Source organism: Pagrus major, chromosome 17 (genome assembly GCF_040436345.1).
Source record: "Pagrus major chromosome 17, Pma_NU_1.0".
NCBI classification, from domain to species: Eukaryota; Metazoa; Chordata; class Actinopteri; order Spariformes; family Sparidae; genus Pagrus; species Pagrus major.
Window position 1 is genome coordinate 29,531,819 of NC_133231.1, and position 19,225 is coordinate 29,551,043.

The 19,225-nt window shown below is 41.0% G+C and overlaps 1 protein-coding gene across 1 annotated transcript; it reads left to right on the forward strand.

Annotated features, from left to right (window-relative positions):
* The first annotated feature begins 1,740 nt into the window (after positions 1 to 1,740).
* Positions 1,741 to 15,605, forward strand: tlr18 (toll-like receptor 18). The gene is made up of 5 exons (XM_073484691.1): positions 1,741 to 2,726; positions 3,199 to 4,381; positions 5,374 to 5,829; positions 14,237 to 14,437; positions 15,224 to 15,605. Exons 1-5 carry the CDS (start codon positions 1,741 to 1,743, stop codon positions 15,401 to 15,403), a joined length of 3,006 nt encoding a protein of 1,001 aa, XP_073340792.1. The 3' UTR covers positions 15,404 to 15,605.
* Positions 15,606 to 19,225: the final 3,620 nt, after the last annotated feature.

The window sequence follows — 19,225 nt, forward strand, 5'->3', positions numbered from 1 at the left end:
TTATATGTCAAGGAAGGAAAATGACAGCCACAGTAAACACAGGGTGTGATCAAGTCATTCAAACAATACAATCTTTCATTTGCTGTCTCGCAGTTATGTTAACAATGAGTCATTAAGATGACTGTTGATCTGAGAGGAATGAGGAAGGATTAGCGAGGAAAAGATGTTTTAGATTAGATGACATAACTTAATTGTCTCTGCAGCACGGGTGGTGAGACAATGAAAACAATGAAAGTGAAGAGTTTATACAGATGTGTTAAGGATATATACATAAAAATAAACAAACAGTGACAGTTAACTTCACAGTCCATCTCATTCCTTATTGCTCACAGGGCTGAAAATGTCAAAAAAATAAATACATATTTGAATTACACATCAGTTTATCTCACCCTCTTCACTTTAATATCAGTGTTTTTGCTGCTTTCGTAAAATGATTTTAATTTAGTTCCCATTCTGCATTCGACCAAAATTAAATTAAATGCATTGATCCCCCCCCCCTCTGGTTCATTCTGGTGGATGCCCAAGCTGTCACAGGTGACCAAAAGTAAACAAGGAAACGATGCATTTCCCATATCTGCACAGACACACAGTAAATGTTTACTCAGGTCACTTATGCAGCCAATCACACCAACACTGATTGTTTAACGGGGGTTATAAAGCTTGGCGTCTGCTGCACATGAGGGTCAAAACAGTGTGTACTTTGGACCAGCAATATAAATAAAGGTTTCGTAGAAGGGATTTAAAGAGTCTGTATGTGAAGCCTTAAGCAGGAAAGTCTTAAGAGGGTGAGTACTGTGAAGTGCTGTTGTGGGACCACTGAAAATGTCTGTGTCATATGCATGAGTCTGATGTCTTTTTCAGAGCATGTGATGACTGTACAGCGATGTTGTACTTTTGCGTTTATTGCGAGATTCACTTACAAAAGCAGGAGAAACTAAATGTTAGTTTATTCTGCAAAGACACATTCATGAGTCAATGGGAAATTATAGAAAATTGATCAAAGACTTTGTGTCATCTGCCACATCATGGCTCGCTCATCCTGATTTCTTTGTTGTCTTTGAATCATGTAGCTTTTGGGGGTTTACAGGAATTACATGCCAGTTAATTTCAGAGAAGTGATGTAACCACAATGTATTGTATGAAAACTACACATCCTCCTTTGTTCTGCCAACTTTCCTCTGATGCAAGCCAAGATTAAGATATTACACCATAATTTGATAGTGTGTGTGTGTGTGTATGTGTGTGTAGCTTCTGACTGCAGTTTCCAAGACCCCAATGTATTGGTATTTTTAAGAAGCACTAATTAAGGTCCTGTTTGTAAGAAAAGTTGATTTGATTTGAAGTACTGACGCTTTGGGATTTTAGGACAGGTTGGCCACCATCCCAATAGGACCTTTAAAACAGAAACAGAAAAACAATGATGGGAAGTCACTGGGAACAAATTAATTAAGAGAATCATAAAAGAATGAATGATAGAATAAATCACCTGTGAGTTTGGCAAAAAAGTACACCTCTGTGATCTGTCGGTACCGCAGTCTGGAGGTTTGAGGTTAAAAAAAAAAAAGGTAAAAAGGAAAAAGAAAAGGGGATAAAAACAAAAAAGAAGGGAGCAAGACATATAAAAAGGACCAAAGAAAGTTTTGTTCACTGTCTTGCCAATTTTTTTTATTGAATTAAAGAATATTATGCCAGGATTTAATCTCTCCTTTTCTTGTTTCTTAAGGCTACAAGTCTGTCAAGATGATGTGGAAACTGGTTTATTTTAGCGCCCTTCTTCTTGGAGCACTCACATCCCCAACTCCATCTTCAACCCCCACCACGAACACTGACGACGGACCCTGTCACATCCACAACTCCGGCCGCTCTGCAGACTGTCTGGGAAGACAGCTTGAAAGTGTTCCATGGAGACAGTTTCCTTCCACACTGGAAGACATAGATCTCTCCTACAATAAACTTCGAGCTGTCCGTACTGACGACTTCCTCCGCCTCCCTTGGCTTCGCGTCCTTCAGCTGCAGTTCAATAACATTTCACACATTGACAATGATGCCTTTAAGAACAACACACTACTGGAGCATCTTAACATCTTCAATAACTCCCTGCAAGAAATTCCTGCCACAGCTCTGACTCCTCTGTTGAATCTCAAAGAGCTCTACATGTCCAACAATCTTTACAAACATGCCACTTTGGCCGATAGTTTCTCCAAATTTGTCAAACTCCAAATTCTGTCTATGGGTGGCCCTCTGGTGATGGGTCTAAAGAAAGGTGACTTCCAGCCCCTGAAGAACATCAGGCTCCAAGGTTTTGCCATCAAATGTTCCTCCAATCTACGTTACTACGAGCCTGGAAGTTTAGAAGTCATTCAGACAAAACAGATAGGATTTGATATGGCCATAGATCAACGGCCAAACGCTCTACTTCACATACTACGTGACCTCGCCAACAAGACCTTCATCGCCATCCAGTTTCGCAACCTCTTTGAGTTCATGTACTACATGGGAGAGGAAGACATTTTTGAGGGTTTAAAAGACATCACAGCCTTTCAGCTCATATTTCACAGAGGTAAATTCAATGAGAACCTCCTGAGGATGGCTTTAATGAACTTACAAGTTGCCCCTATCAAAAGGTTGAGACTTCAGTACATCGACTTCGCCCGTTCACCCACGTTTGTGGATAGTGGAGCAGGTTCCAGCATCACAGACCTGGCACTGGATAAGTTGGAGCTTTGGTGAGTATCTTCTCAATTTGGGGCATCATGTGCCAGTGTGAGTTATGAAATTTAGCAATTTCCTATCACGTTGACTAACTAACTTGCATAAAAATAATAACTTGACTTGCCAAATGGTTTGTCACACAGAACAATCTAGAAAGACACCACCAGAAACTGTTTTGGAAAAAGGGCGGGCTCTTTCTAATAATACTTGGTGGGTAACTGGATGACCCATTTCTCTATTATTGTAAATCACGGATCAGATCAACATCAGGCTACGCTAACCTCCTGAGGAGCCGTCATTGTTGTTTTCAACAAGTCGCTTCTCTCGCTGGTCATCACATCTAAACCACACTCGTAGCAGCCGTCTCTAGTTGTCAGTAGTTCCTCAAAGGACGCTGATTTGTCTGAAAAAAAAGCCCAGTAAGATCCTTCAGGGTCTGCTTTTAATTTGCACATACATAACATTACAAATCTCTATTTCTTGTAGGTATATCAGCAATCCTGATGTACTGCGATTTGACTGGCGCTTCACCTGGTTCAAGAAAATTAGGGAACTGTCTATCCAGTATGTTTACTTCAACTCCGTCCCTTGCGATGCCTGGGTTGAGATGGAAGGTGTGGAGATTATGGATGTCTCCAATAATCGACTAAAGAATGAGTTCATCTTCAACCAGAGGTGTGATTACAAGGGCGCCACGCCAAATCTTCACACCTTCAACATTAACAACAATGAACTGACCAGCTTAAAAGACTTGTCATTGCTCACAAGGGAGTTCAGGCAGCTGCAGGTTTTGGATTTGAGCAACAACAAACTGGGATCTGCTGAAGACAGCCGGGACTGCGTTTGGCAAAATAATATCATACGGCTTATCGCTCACCACAATCAATTTGTAAGTGAATCCCTCCGTTGTCTGCCTACCACAGTGCACTACTTGGATCTGTCCTACTGCAACCTGGACCAGCTGGACATGGTGTACTTTGAGAAAGCCACCAACCTGAAAGAGCTCCTGTTGAGTGGGAATAAAATCAAGTTCATTCCATCTAAGTGGGAAAGTCCGTCACTGCAATCATTGGCTTTGGATGGGAATTCATTTGGTCTCATTAGCAAGGAATCCTTCCAGGACATGCCTCAACTGTCTCACCTGAGGGCAGGAAACAACCCTTACCATTGCACTTGTGAGCTCCATGCTTTCGTCCAGGACACGCTGTCAAAAGAAAAGGTTAACCTCACGGACTGGCCTTGGAACTACAGGTGTTACCACCCTGAGGTCTTGCTCAACACAGTCATATCCAAATACTTTCCAGGCCATGTGGCGTGTGATATTAGACTAGTTATCATCATCTGTGTTGCGACCACTGCAGTTGTGATCTTGATAATGATGGTGATTTGCTATATTTTTGACCTTCCATGGTACACTAAAGCCACATATCAGATCATCAGGGCCAAATACAGAGCCCACAAGGAAAAAGTGGCAGGGGAGCCAGAGCCTTTTACTTATCATGCCTTCATATCCTATAGCCACTCTGATGCAGACTGGGTGAGGGACGAGCTCTTGCCCTGTTTGGAGAACAGCAGGAATCCCTATCGTCTGTGTATTCATGAGAGGGACTTCATGCCAGGAAGGTGGATCATCGATAACATCATTGACAACATTGAAAACAGTCGTAAGGTACCAAAATGTGGTTACTCTTTGTACCTATACATGTCAGAATACAGCATTACTGGTGCAGCATGAAAAGACTTGTTTAACCACATTTTATCTCTGCAAATGAGTTCACAATAAGGGTTGAGCGAAAATACTAGTGAAACCTACCAGCTGATTTAGGCCTTCAGTCACCTAATGTCTCAGCTTGTTTAGCAATAACAACATCACCAAACAGGCCTGCTCATTCTCTTCTACTGACTTGTGTTCTTGCTGCCAGGCACTATATTGCAAAAGATCTACGTAAAAGTATTCTAAGTTTCGAACATTCAAGAATTGGGCCGTGAATGGGTTGTGGTCTTGTTCTTGGGTAAACCAGGGTTTGGGTCTTGTGTGAACCCAATATTCAACAGTGACTTCTTTAAGGAAGTGATTTAAATTTATGTGAAACCATGATTTTATCCTAAACCTTACCAAGTATGGTGCCTTTATTTTGAAAGTGTAAATAGATGTTGCATGTTCGTTATTGCTATCTGCAAACTGTGTTGTTTTTCACGGGTAGGCGAGGCGTGGACCGGCAGGTCTATTACATGGTTTGGTATAATTGGGGGTTGGATACACCAAGCTGATGATTGGACTTTGGGCCCCATTGGGCTGTTTTGCGCCAATAAATGTGAGTCTTTGGCAGTATTCAGCCTCTATGGTGTTCATTTATGCAATTCACAATGTTAAATCAGTGTCTGAGACGCTATGATTGGCTACTCAGCTCGGTAAATAAGTGGAATACAGTTGGGTTTATTAGGTTTTGTAGGGTGCGTTTGCATTTTCAAAAAGGATTATAATGCAGAACATAACAGTTTTTAACTGTGCCATTACCATAACATTTCCCTTATACCACCCTGTACTTAAACATAGGGTGTCATCATAACTAGCATGACCATAACTCATCAAATCAAGTGTACAAGAAAATATAACAGTATAATTGTAATCCATGTTTTCTTTTTTGTGTCCATCTTCAGGTGATATTCGTCCTCTCCCGGCACTTTGTCAACAGTGAGTGGTGCAACTATGAGCTGTACTTCGCTCAGCAGAGAGCAATGGGTAAGACCTTTAGTGATGTCATACTCGTGGTGAAGGAGCCCATTGATCCCAACTCCCTGCCTAGCAAGTACTGCAAGCTCAAGAAGATGCTTAGTACCAAGACGTACCTGGAGTGGCCCCATCAGGTCAACCAGCAGGCTTTCTTCTGGGCACAGCTGAAGAGTGTTCTGGGCAAGCCAACAATGACCCGAGAGGGAAGGCATAGTGCGAAGAGCAGAACCTCATCTGAGGGAGGCATTTCTGTGATTCAACTCCCCATGGACGATAGGAGGCCAGAAGTAGCAGCACCTAATTCAGACAAAGAAACAGAACCGAAAAAAAAGATTATTCAAAGGAACAATGACGAGCAGTCCAATCAGGGACGAATCCCTGTGGTGGCATTCTGACCAAAAGGTTAAAAAGTAAACTTTGTATGATTGCGAGCATTCCTTCAGTATTGTCTCTGTAAAGGCCTGAACTCAGGTGACCTTTTGTGTGGGTTATATCAAGCTGGGAGCAAAAGCCAACATCTAATTATGATGACAGACAATAACACGATCCCTTCTGTGCCTATGGCACTCTGCCATGTTATCCCTGAGGGCCGAGCTGATGCCCTCCGCTCCGCTCTCCCTCCGAGCGTCTCAGGCCAGGTGCCCTGCTGACAGGCGCTGAAAGGCCGCAAACTCAACGGCTCAAATAGGATCTCCCATGTCGCACTCTGCATAACAAGCCAGGTGCCAGGAAGATGTGGTGACAGGAGCCGCATTGTGAAAAGACCGTGCTCTGTTACAGTCTTGGCCCTCAGAGGTACGAGATCATGAACGTTCCAACTCTGATGTGCCAGGGCCGAGTCAAAGGCCACACAGGCCATGTAATACAAATACTTCAAATAATACAATGTGTTTCAGGAAGATGGGCCCAATCTTGGGATCAATGGATTCAGCACTGCATGATAGCTTTTCAGTATGGGCGATGCTTAGTGATAGTTGATTCTTTGGCACAAGTTAAAAGAACAATTCACTCAAAAATTAATATTCAGTCATTATCTCCTCACCCCCATGCCAGTGAAAAGCAGGTGAGGTTTCATAGTCCTCAAGACATTTCTGGAGCTTCACAGCAAGATAGCCTTACAGCATTCTCATGAACAACTGAAGTATAAAATAAAATCCATAAAATGGCTGTATAAAGCTTGTCAGGCATAATAGTTAATTAGTTAGTTATGAAGTACATGAAGTGGAGCATGACATCACACAACAACGACGGCAAAAACAAACTTGAAAACAAGACTCGTAGTTCCCTCAGTGAGTCGACTTGTTTCGGGCTGCTGTGGCTGCGGGTACCAGACTATTGCCAAAGCGAGCTCTTCTGCACCTCAGCGACCTGTACCTGTGCCCAGAGGAAAGTATAGTGAGGTGGCGATTGAGTGGGTGTGTGATGTCCCGTGCTATTGAATTTGCAATGTGTGTGATGGCCTTACAGTTGAGCTGAGAGTCATTTTACAAATCTAATAATACAAGTCTAGTGTAAATTACATCAAATCAATTTGGGATCTCTGGGCTTCCACTTGAATTTCACCAAATGAGCTGTATAGAGCCATGTTTTGGGTTTTTTTTGCAGCTACGTTTTAACATTCAACGCTGTTTTTCTCTGCGTAAAATGGGGATAAATGTGGACTTTTAAATTAAAACCTGACTTTCCATGAGCGAATCAGTTAATTTGTAACACTCCAGCACTTTGTATTTGTATCAGCTCTTTTACTGTGCACTAACTAGCCCATTATTTTGAACTGGCCAGTTTCTGCCTTCTAGTGGTTCAAGTTGACTTTCAAGTTTTTCCTGTATTAAACTGTTACGTGTGTGGTCAGGCAACTACTAATTTGATTGCTGCTCAAGTGACTATTTTCAAAAGGAAAACAAGTTATTTCATACAGGATTAGATTATAGAAGGGTTTTTTTTTATATCTAACAACTCATATTCATATTCCCTTAAAATGCAAGATACAGGGCAAATTGTGTAAACAAGCCTTAAATGAAAATTAACTTTTAGGTGTCCTTGCACACTTTACAAAAAATAACATAAAAATCAATATTTGCAGAAGTACTACAACAAAGTGTGATAAAGCAAGTGTCTGCCAGATGTCAAAAATGTGAACAGAAACTTGTGGCAATCTCATAGGTTTTTGATTTGAAGGTTGCCTTTTCATTTTATCATGGGAAAAATTGGGTTCACTCGGCACAGAGCACAGGCAAAAGTTCTCTTTTTCAGGCAAAAGTCTTTATTGCCTGCTGAAATTGCCTTTTCAGTAAAACACAAGGTGACTCTGGTCTTCGTTGCATCCAGTCCCCAAGTAAGAACTCAAAACCCAAAAAATCCCATGAACCCACATGCCTGTTCTTGGTGTGCAGCAGTAATCCGTGAGCCAGCATGCTCCTGCAATAAAAAGGAGAGTGTGATTAGCCAACGAAGAACAGCTGTGACAATCAACTCACCTGGCACTGCTCTCCTTCGTCCTCTCCACAGCTCTCCATTCTGCAGCAAATGTAAATGTGGTTTTATAGTTTTTTATTGTACAACACTTTGGACAGCAGCAGCTAAGTTGAGTTGAGCTCAGACTTGTGGCTTGAGAGCTTTGTGGAAAAAACTTCAAAGTTATTTTCCAAACTACTTCTTACCTTTACTTTCAAATTCAATATGGAGTTAGTCTTGTTTAACAAATTAAAAAAACAGCCACTTCTTGTCTTGTGTCTGGGAACAACCCTGAGTTCACATGTGACGCCACCATTTGCAGAGTCTGCAAATGGCCAGTAGATGACACCCTTAAACTTATAGAGAGAAACAGACCGACACTGTTACAGCGTCAGTATCAGCAGATTGATTGACGCATCGCCACACAGCTTAGGGTGTGTTAAACCCAGACGATATGTCAGAAATGATTGGTGAATCCACATCTTTTTTCTCTAATGACGAGTACACAGCCAAGCAAGCCTTCACTACTGTGTATGTGAAGTGTCCCATGTCATAAATGCGTGTTCTGAATATTCTCTGTCAAGTGTTAAAAGTATTATCAGTGTGCAGAATAATATATGCAAAACACACATGTTAATTATTTATGCAGACTCAGACTCTGTCCCTGGGATGTCTATACTTTCTGTATTTCCTGCTCTAGTTGTCATTTTGTGTGCCTCATTTGTATAACTTGTAAAATGCTGGACATTCATGTATATTTATGTTTTGTTGTGTAATCAATTAAAAAATGGTTTCAGTCACGAGTGTTAAAGAGTGATTGTGTTGGATGTCTGTCGCCCATTCACTACTTGTGGATCTCTGCAGTTGGTTTTGGACCAACTCTGATCAGTAATCAGAGATGGTTGCTTTGACTTCCCCCACACAAAAGAAAGATGGGAGGCCTTTTTCCAGGTAACACATCCAGTCTGTCTCTGTGAATCAAGTAAAGAAAGGAATCCATGTTTAATCGTTACTTTTTCTCAAACCGAGGATAGATAATCTGTCTCTGGTTTCATGTTTTCTTTAATAATGTAGATGTCGGATGTCAAATTCTGAAACATGACTTTGTTTCAATCTGCAGTGGCACCACTAAAATAAATTATTATTGTGAATTTTGCATACAGTATATTTTTGCATGTGGAAAGCTGAAGTGCATCGTCGGCCTCATCGAATGATCTCATAACTGCCTGGACTCCTTTTCTCTGCAGTACTGTATCAAATGCACTTTGGTTTCAGGAAATGACGCTCCAAGTTAAAGTATGCAAATGTCCATAAAGCCTTTACACCGGTCAGCTGGAGATACTGATGTAAATCAACCCGGACGGTTTGCATTCAGTAAAAAGGAGGATTTCAGTTGACTGGCCTGCACATTATTTGTATTGCAACTGAAGTCGCTCCGTCTTTCAAGCATAATCATTCCCTTAATTGCAAATGATGTGGTGGGAAAGCATTCGTCATGCCTAATAAACATAAGTGAGGCTGTGTGAGGAAAAAGGGAACAATTGCATCAGCCCATTTCTTGTATCATTTGTTAAGACAGTTTACAGCACTGAGGGAAAATAGTTTCTGGAGCTCTGCGAATTCTTGTGTGCAATATGAAAGATTAAGCACTCTGAAATTACTTGATTACTGTTTGTACACACAGCAGGGGAACAGAGTTCAGAATAAGTTTTGTGATGAAAGCTTCTGTATAAGCAGTGAAGGACATGAAATGACTGGTATATATTTTGAATATTACAAAGTTACTATGTGTTGTTGTTTCCTACAATATGAGTGGCATGAGAGTTTGTTCTCTGAATTAGAAGGACCCTTAAGCCAGTAGAGAGATGAAGCACTGACCCCTATTACATATATAAGGGGCTTAATTTGTACCGGATCCTACCCGAACACGATCTGTTCTGACCTATCTGATAGGATCCAGCACCTCATTTGTCACTATCAAATACATATTGGGTAATATTCAGCGTTATCTATTCTGTGCCTCTTTTATTTCCCACTGACGTTTGTCAAAAATTGCTCGTTTGCCAATTTTGCAGGCATTTTATAACTGATTTTAAAAAAAGATAAAGAAAGCGGTCATGCCACACAGTGTTGTGGCATATGATCACTGTAAACCCCACAAGTAAGGGCCACGAGAATCTCTGTCAGCTTAACAGGCGCATCACCATTTCCTAACTGTATGTTCAGTGTTTTTTCTGCATTTAATGGGTTGTGCTTGTGTTTTTCTTTGCAAAGGCAGTGGATTGTGAGCCATGGTTGCCTCACAGGTAAACACACCGACACTTTGGCTGTTGCAACTGCAGCGTCTCTGGGCCCGTTAGGTGGAGCAAACAGGCCGGGTGGTATAGCAGCCACAGGGCCGTCCCTGCAGACAGAAAAGGATGAGTGACCCCCGAGAGGAACAGCTTGAGCTAGTTTCTCAAGCATTGAGAAGATTTAAGCACCGGTTACCTTATAACAATAACTGAATTAGGAGCTATGACTTTAATATTTTGTTCGGCTAATCTTTTTGTGAAATGTAGGTTAACCAATAATTTCAGTAAAATGGAATACCATTTTAGTCAATATTAAATAAAGAAAGAAAGAAAGAAAGAAACATAAACATACAAATGAGTACTTTTATTTATTTCAAGAGACTTTTATTTCATTTAATGACACATTCTCTTATTATGTCTCCTGGAATAAATGAAAAAAAAAGTTAAAATATAATTGTTTTTAAAATAAAAACCTATTTATATAATTATTGTCCCACTCATGTATTTGGATATATTTTATAAACATATTTATTTATTAATGTTTGTACGTTTTTAGATATTTAATAAAATGTCATCACATACAGTAACTAAGGTCCCAGGTGCACGCGTCTATGCTGACTTTCATGCCTAAAAATGGTCATAATCCCTGTTGTTTACAGCTGTGACAGCTCCTGCTCTGACCAGGGAGAAAAATGTCTGTTGCCAGTTGCCATAAAACCGCCTGTGGTTGCCTTACATGGCCAGGTGGCTCACCTGTGCGGGCAGGTGATGCTGGGAGGGAGGGAGGCGCCTATCTGATCTGCATGTATCTGCTCTGGTGAGGAGAGGAGGAGCGGATATAAGTGATGAGGTGAGAGCTGGAGTCACATCCACCTGCACCTGTTCCAGTCACTCCTCAGGTGAGTTCTGCTGTCTGTGTGTGTGTGTTTGCTGTCAGCGGTCAGGTGAGACTTCAGCTTGTATTTGATTTGATCATTTTCTCACATGGAGAGGCATCTGCAGTCTGTTTTTAACATTTCCAACATTTCCATCACGCTCGTGCTTCAGTCTCTGCATCGGATAATTAACACCAGCCTGCATTTGACATTCAAAAGCCTTTTAATTAGCTCCCTGATCGCAGCGGGAATAAATGATTAACGGCAATTATGGGGACTAATTAAGGGGATGGTGCAGCATCATTCAGAAAGCGATGCAGCATCTCGCACTCAGACTGTAGATTGAGAGTCATTCACTCTCTCTCTCTCTCCTGAAGCAGCCTCTGCATTATTGACGAGGGCTCGTCTCATATAGATACGAATCAGAAGACAGAATAAACGATGAAACGCGACCAACCTCTGCCGTTAATCCTCCGCATGGATGCATGCTGGAGTTTATGTCTCGTAATGCAAGCCACGACCTGAATGTGTTTGTCTGTGAAAGCTGTCCTGCAGGGAGGTCTGTCCTTTTGTCCTCCTCCGCTTCATGGAGGTTGGAGGTGAAATGACTCAGGCCCCCCCTGCAGCAGCCTCTCAGGTGTCTGATAGTGAGGGGGCAGGTGTAAGGTTAGCTCAGGGCCGGGCCGAGGCTTTACGGGGCCCTGAGCAGAATTTGGTTTTGGGGGGCCCCCCAGCTAAATGCACCACCCACCTCAGCACCGCCAATATTAACTATTTGTCCACTAACACAACCATCATCATGGCTCACTGGTGAGCTGGAAAGTAACAAAATAAACCAGCAGACGATGCATTTACTGTAAAATGAGCTGTTTTTTAATATGAAAAGTGCAAAAGTGCAGCACAGTCGACTACAAATTAATTGTTTCTTACATAAAAATACAACAATATGAAATAAATTAAATAGAAACTTAAACCCCAAGTAAAGACTTGTCAGTCTGTTAAAACAACAATAAAATGTTTTTCTTTTGTGTGATTACTGCTGATATAACATGTCACAAACATAACATATATATTTATCAACCTGTCATATGTGACATTTTAAGAGCTCTTGGGTGCCCGAGCAACCTCTTAGTTTGCTCATTGCCTGGGTTAGATATTTAAACTGACGTCCCTCCACCTCCATGTTATCTTGTCTCAGGCGTTTCAGGAGTTTAGTCAGATATCGGCTAAATTTTAGTTTTTAATGAATGTGTCATTTGAGAATAACACAATGACGTGGTCGAACTTTTGTTTATGTTTTTTGCTGTGTGTATTCCAGCTTTTGATGTTATTTCCTTTGTTCGCAAAAGGATTCAGCTCCCCGTTGGTGTAATTACCCATCGCAGTCAGCAGATTGATGATTGATGTCGTCCCACATGACAAAACAGAATGTTAATCAGTCTCTGCGTGTCGTCCCTCAACATCAACTTTTTTGACAAGCGCACGCACAACAAATTTATCTACAAATCAGTGGAAACGAGTGTACTTTAATGCAGACGCTGATTTCTGGCAGCACTTTGTGTTAATGCATTTATTGATAATTCACTTGTTAACCCATCGACATTTAAAGGAGCAACATGTTAGAATTTTTAAGAATAAAAAAAGAAGCTGCTGTAAGTGATATATGTTTATTAAAATTATATAGTGTTGTGTCAGTAACCCATCTTTCTCCTCCCCCCTGCTCATCCTAGTAAGAGAGATTTTTCTGGTATCCTCGCCCACTTTATCCAATCAGGACAGAGAACTCCATAAAGAGGCGGGCCTGTCTGCTCGTGCACACGCAGAGAGCAGCTCCAGTTTACTGCCATGTTTGGCGATTACCGCTGCGCATTCACGTGGTGACGTAGAGAGGAGGGAGGGGATTGCTAACTGCAGGAAGTCAGCTCAAACGACAACGCTTAAATCAGCTTTGATGGTGTGTCTATGTGTTGCAGATATATTTACTGGAGTTAGCATGGTAACTAGCTAGCCCAGGTGTGGTCCAGCCTGTCCTGTCTCGTCTCGTTGTACCACAAGAGGTGATAGTGAGTCACTGTGGCTTCCAGTCTGCCCGACTTTGGCTCTTGTTTTTCCTTTTTTGAGTATGAATTCGACAGGTGGCCAATTCTTACATATTGCATCTTTTTAATACTGTATAATACTACATGTGTTAGCTGGCTCCTCTGACATGGGATCATTGACATCGTTAAAGGGTAACGCCATCAATTTTTATACGTTAAAGTGTGTTACCGGGAGTGCTACTGCACATGTGTAAAAAGTAGAATAAACCCTTTTGTGGCCCCAGAGGAAGCTGGTGTCACCAAATAATATCCCTCCAGTGATGTCACCTGGTGGCAAAGTTGCATTGTGGGTAATGTAGGCTCGTGGAATCAAACTGGCGATCTCATCAGCTGTATTGATTTTGATCATTTGTTCTTGAACTGTCCATAATGAGTCCAATGTAAGACCAGTGCACTGCTTTTCAAGACCTGGAGCCTACTTACCCACAATGCAACGGATTTCAAAATCAACTTAATTCCTGCTTCAGTGTGCTTTCTTTTGACTGAAGTTTTTTTCTATAGAGACGCTACAGAATGAGCTCAGCTTAATATATTTGGAGGTTTTCCCGCTCTGCATTAAACAAATAGTCTGACTGAAGTCAAAAATTTGACAGATGAGCCTGAAAACTGAAACATAACGAAGTCAAAACCCTGGTGCAGCCTGCAGTGGAGCAGCAGAGATGAGAAAACGTTTGGAGGTGGTGATGTGTGTTTCCTTGACAGTTTTTTGTTCAACTTTCAGGAAAAGTTTGCATCTTATTGTGTGCCAGTACATAAAAACTTCACTGAACCAGCTCACCCTTTCTTCTCAACACCACCGCAAAGTAACATCTTTGGTAACCTGACAACTCCAGTAATTTTTTTTCCACCAGCCTGCTGGAAAAAAAAACATTTTAGTTTCTGCACTCAAGAATTTCTTCTGCACTGGAGGCAGCTGGTCCTCTGCATACAGATCTGAATCACACTCTGTGGAATGATCTGATCTTGTCTGACCTCTTTTAAATATATATTTATATATTTTTAATCCACAGAATTGCTTAACTAATTTTCCTCATGACTTTATTATACTCTCTTGATTTGTCCTTCCAGGTATTAATTGTGAGACAGAAAAAAATGTCCTCCAACCAGCCTTCTGACAAACCTTCTGTCCAGCCCTCCATCCTGGAGGAGGCTATTACCGGCCTCATCGAAGTGTTTCACAACTATTCTGGAAAAGAAGGTGACAAATACAAGCTGAGCAAACCTGAGCTGAAGAACCTCTTACAGGGCGAACTCTCTGTTTCCTTGTCTGTAAGTATCTTGTTGACTGTTTTCAAAAGCAAAATAGACATTTTCTACAGCTTGATGCTTTGTTAAGACTCCTCATCTCACCACACAAAGCTAAATAAATGGGTGTTGCAGCTCTTTTATGAAGGTGGGACATGTCTCAGAAAGCCATTCATGAATTAGTCATTGAATAAATTTAGGTGCTTTTAGCTTTTTAATATCTTAAAATATGCCACTTTAAAAAAAAACCTCCTCTGGATGAAATTACAAAATGTACAGATATGTTGTCACTGTAAAAGTGTCAAACCCTGTTAAAAGGCACCAGAATACAGGAAAAGACATCTGTTCTGTTAAAATTCCCACTCACGTTTTGAATGCCTCCTCAGCCCGTGACTAAATACAACAGAACTTAAACACCACGTTTGTATTTGGAGTGATTATTTTCAGTTTCTCTGGGCTGATGAAGCCACAGACAGATAAACTTTCATGTGTACAAAAGAAACTAAATCAATTACAAATGAGAAAATTAAGAGTTCAAGTCAAACAAGCGTTTTTGGTCTCGCATGTTAGCCGATGAGCTCTTTGATCAGGCGAAGCCGGCCATTTCTCTTCATGTACTGAGGTCTTAGGCCCAATCCCTGTGGGTTCAGGACATTATTTTAAAATGTATATCCTAATGAGAAGAACAAAAGCTGGAAGTATACATAAACACAAATAGAAACTCAGTCAGAGCAGCATTGTCCTGTGATCGCAGTTTGTGAAACAAGTTTCTCTTCCATGTTGATTTTCATGGTGATGCTTTGATTTTAGTCCAGCCAAGACCACGCGGAGGTGGAGAAGATTATGGCTGAACTAGATGAAAACCAGGACGGTGAAGTGGACTTCCAAGAGTTTGTCGTTCTGGTCTCTGTACTGACCATCACCTGCAATGAATTCTTCAAAGACTTTGTTAAGAAAGGGGAGGCGACACCTTGTTCTAAGAAAGTCTGATACTTCACATTAAATCAATGAGCCTTTCTTCACATAATTTAATGTACTAACGATGATCATCCTGTTGGGGATGTGAAGGTGTGAATCATTTAATCACAGCATCTTGTAATGTTGATACATCACTGCTAACCAACTCAACTCAATTTGTTTTTCTTTTTGTCCTCTGAAAATCCTACATCTTAATAAACGATGACATCCTCTTTTCACGTTTCTTATTTTAAGATGAGCTGAATGTCTTCAGCGACATTTGTTCCCTTTTGAAGTGAACTTTTTCATCCTGATACATTTCATTCCTTCATTCATTCATTCATTCAGGCACCATGAAACCTGAGTAATAAAAGACCTGCTCACATGTGGAGTGGCATCCTCGAGCACCACCCAGTGTCTGATTGGGTTTATTCATGTCAGCCAGCTGAAGAGGGTCCTGACGTCATCCCTTCCTCCTAATCCAACAGTTCGCTGCTCATCCGGCAGCTCCGCTCCTTTTGTCTTACTCTGAAAGGAAAATGCTGGCCAGGCACATTAAAAACATAACGTCAGTCCTGGAGGCTCTGGGACGCTGTATTTCATTCATTTAAAACACACTATGGTTTTTCATATCAAAGAATACTGTTAAGCCACTGTGAACAGCAGATAAAACCAACATTTAGTGATACAACACACTGCAGGCATCAGAGGCTTTTATGAGATCATTTGCAAACCATTTGAATGTCCCTCTGAATTGGTCCTGTCTTTGTATAGATACATAATCATCACCTACACATCAGCTGCATAATGACTCATGGTTTGACCTTTTTTTTCCAGAGGGGTTTTAACCAGTCAAAATACATATATTAAGATATCTGTGAAATATATTAATCCCAGTCCTAGAGGAAAACACACACTCAGCTCTTAGTCTCAGTTTACTGACTCAGTTTAAAAGATGGACGTGCAGAGACATCTGGGTAAAGCACTTTGTACAAACTCAAAAACATCAGATTCAAAATTAAATTTTCAGCAACAGTTAGGGCAGCACTAAATTATTAATTTCAGTATTAATACAATATTTCTATTTCTGCACATCTTCAGAGTTGTGTTAGAGAGCGAGAGAGATGTCACCCCTGCAACAAGTCACAGTGAGTCAGGGCAACACTCACTGTAATATTTGTTATGTAAAATACAAAACTGACCACATCTTACCCGACGACACACCTGGTCAAACATTAAATATACAGAGTCTAAAAATGTTCTGTGTTTGATGGCTTGAAAGCCAGACAGCAGCCGCCGGAGGCACCTGCAGTGACAGACCGTCAAAAGCAGCTGGCTGGGAACTCATTTCTTATTTTCATGAGGCTATGATTTACTGTAAATAACCGATATGTATAAAATATCAGATAGAAGCACATTATGAATACAGTACTTATTACTGAGAAGCACATTATGCCCCTTGAGGCGCCACTTGCACTTGCCACAGCTGATGTTAGCACGCCTGCAGTCAGCGCTGAGAGCTGAACGTTCCTACATGAACAACGAGGCATCAACAACTTCAACAATGTAATTAATTAGCTCGCTGGAGGAAGTGTTGTTGGAGATAACTGTGTTTTCTTTTTTAAAAACTCAGCCACCGGCTGTGTCAAAACTCCTTACCAAATTTGCTAAAAGAGTGCGTGAGGCTTTTTAGTATGTCTGAAACTTTGGCATAAAACAAAACATGCAGGCACGAACACTGCTGTAGTGACAACAAGATAACGGACAAGGCTTCTTCTTCTTCTTCTTCAAACACTGTACTGGCGTATTGTTACCCTCTGCTTCTTGTTATTGATGTTTCTTATAATTATTGAAGTTATTTATAATTTGTAATATAGTCCTGTACTTTCTACATTTTAGTCCGGGTATCCAGGTTAAGTAAAGTGCACCAAAACAGTTTCTCCAGCTGCTTCCAGGTCTTTAAACAGCTTCCACCTTTGGGTACCAGTACCAATTTCCAGGTACCTACTGGTATTGGTTCAAATGCGAACAGTACCCAACCCTACAAAGCAGGAATCATGATAAATGTCACAAGTTTCTAACGGTCTGATGAAACTATTCAAACCAAACGATGCAGTTTTCAATCAAACCCCCAAAAGAAACTGTTCATATATCCTGAAAAATATGGGTTTTGTTAGTATGTCTAAATGTGAGAGCTCTTGCCGAAGAATGAATGTGTTTGCTAATACTAATCAAAAGTGAGGACAGATGGTCATTCTGATAAAATGCTCAGTTCGACTGTGACAGGGCTGCAGAGCCTGACGGAGGCAGCCTTCAATCCTCCGTCTTCATCAACACAAGCAGGGCGAATGAGCATTTAAAGGTTCAACGCAGCCTTTAATGGGGCTGCACACAATGCAGTCTGGAGAAACTCAATACAAAGTCCTTTGTACAGTTCTCACAAAGTCGCGAAGCTTCGTTAATTATGAAAGAACAGCTTGTCTGACAGCTATTTATGTCGAGAATCCTCAGAAGCACAAGCTCTGGTGTCAAGATACTGCAGCCAGCAGGCAACTCAGGTTTGGCTCCTGCACTAACAACTAAACACCGCCACCACCAGATGGCAGCAGATGGACACAAGACTGCAAAAGGCACGTGAATTATTGGCCTGAAAAGGCTGTTTAGGAGAACAAACTTTGCAAAAAAGTTATTCTGTTGCAGCTTTCTCCATCGTTTGGATGCATTCCTTCAAAACAAAAGGTCCATTTATTGTTAGGTGGCACAGAGATGCTCTAAACTGTGTTTTGTTTTGTCCTCTTCACTGCAATAAGAAAAAGAAACACCATAAAAGTAGAGGAGGTCTATTCTGTTTGTCATTTACATGTTTGAATACTTATGGTTAAAACCTGATTACAGTCATATCAGACCTGTCAGACAGGTGTGTACCTGTAACATGACCTATGTGAACAGAAGTCCGTTGTTTGAAAAATACACATGTACGTTATGCAACATAAACAACATATCGTTGCTGCACTTTGAAATGAAATGTGACCATGAACCTCCAACATGTCGACCTTTTCTGAGCTGAGAAAAACAGTCCTGCTTTTACAAGTAATCCGCTGAGCTTTTATATAGTTTAGGAAGTAAGAGGATTTTCTTAAGCCCTCCTGCCTTCGTTGTCTGCTCCGTTCATCAAGCGACACATAGAAACATTTTTCATTACATGTTATAGAATAATATTGTAACATGGGTGAACTGAGCTTCAATAAAGAGGCCGCAGCATTCGGTCAGCCAACAGAGTCCTCCTCGCTACTCTAATGATTTCAGCCCCCTTCATTTTCCTAATCGTGGAATCATTTAACTGGAGGATTTGAATACATTTCACACCTTTTGTTAAATATCTTTGCCACATGCACGCACCTCTGTAGCTGCATATCTGACTCATTTTGGTTTTAAGTCTACAGACGAGATCGGCCAAGTTGAACGGTGTGTTCTGTCTTTTGAATATTTGCAGATTCTTGAGGGTGAGGGTGTGCTCACCCCGACAGCCCCAGTTTTCAGGCATCTGTCTGCTAAGAAAAGATTGCTTGTAAGTTACACAACATCCCCGAGATGACTTTGCTGTTCTGTGAAAAATGTGTACCTTTCAAATTGTCATTTTTCAGGGGCTAAGAAAACCAAAGTCAGAGCTGTTTTAATCTCTGTCAGAGTGTTTCAAAGAATTTTCTCAAACCATAAAGGAAAGAAAATGTCTTTCACTGGATGGTGACAACATGCAAGGTGACTGATTAAAAAAACTCTTGGAAGCCTTGACTGTTTAAACCTTTTGGGAAGGTGCCTTGGCAACAGACTGCCATCATAAAAGATAAATGTATA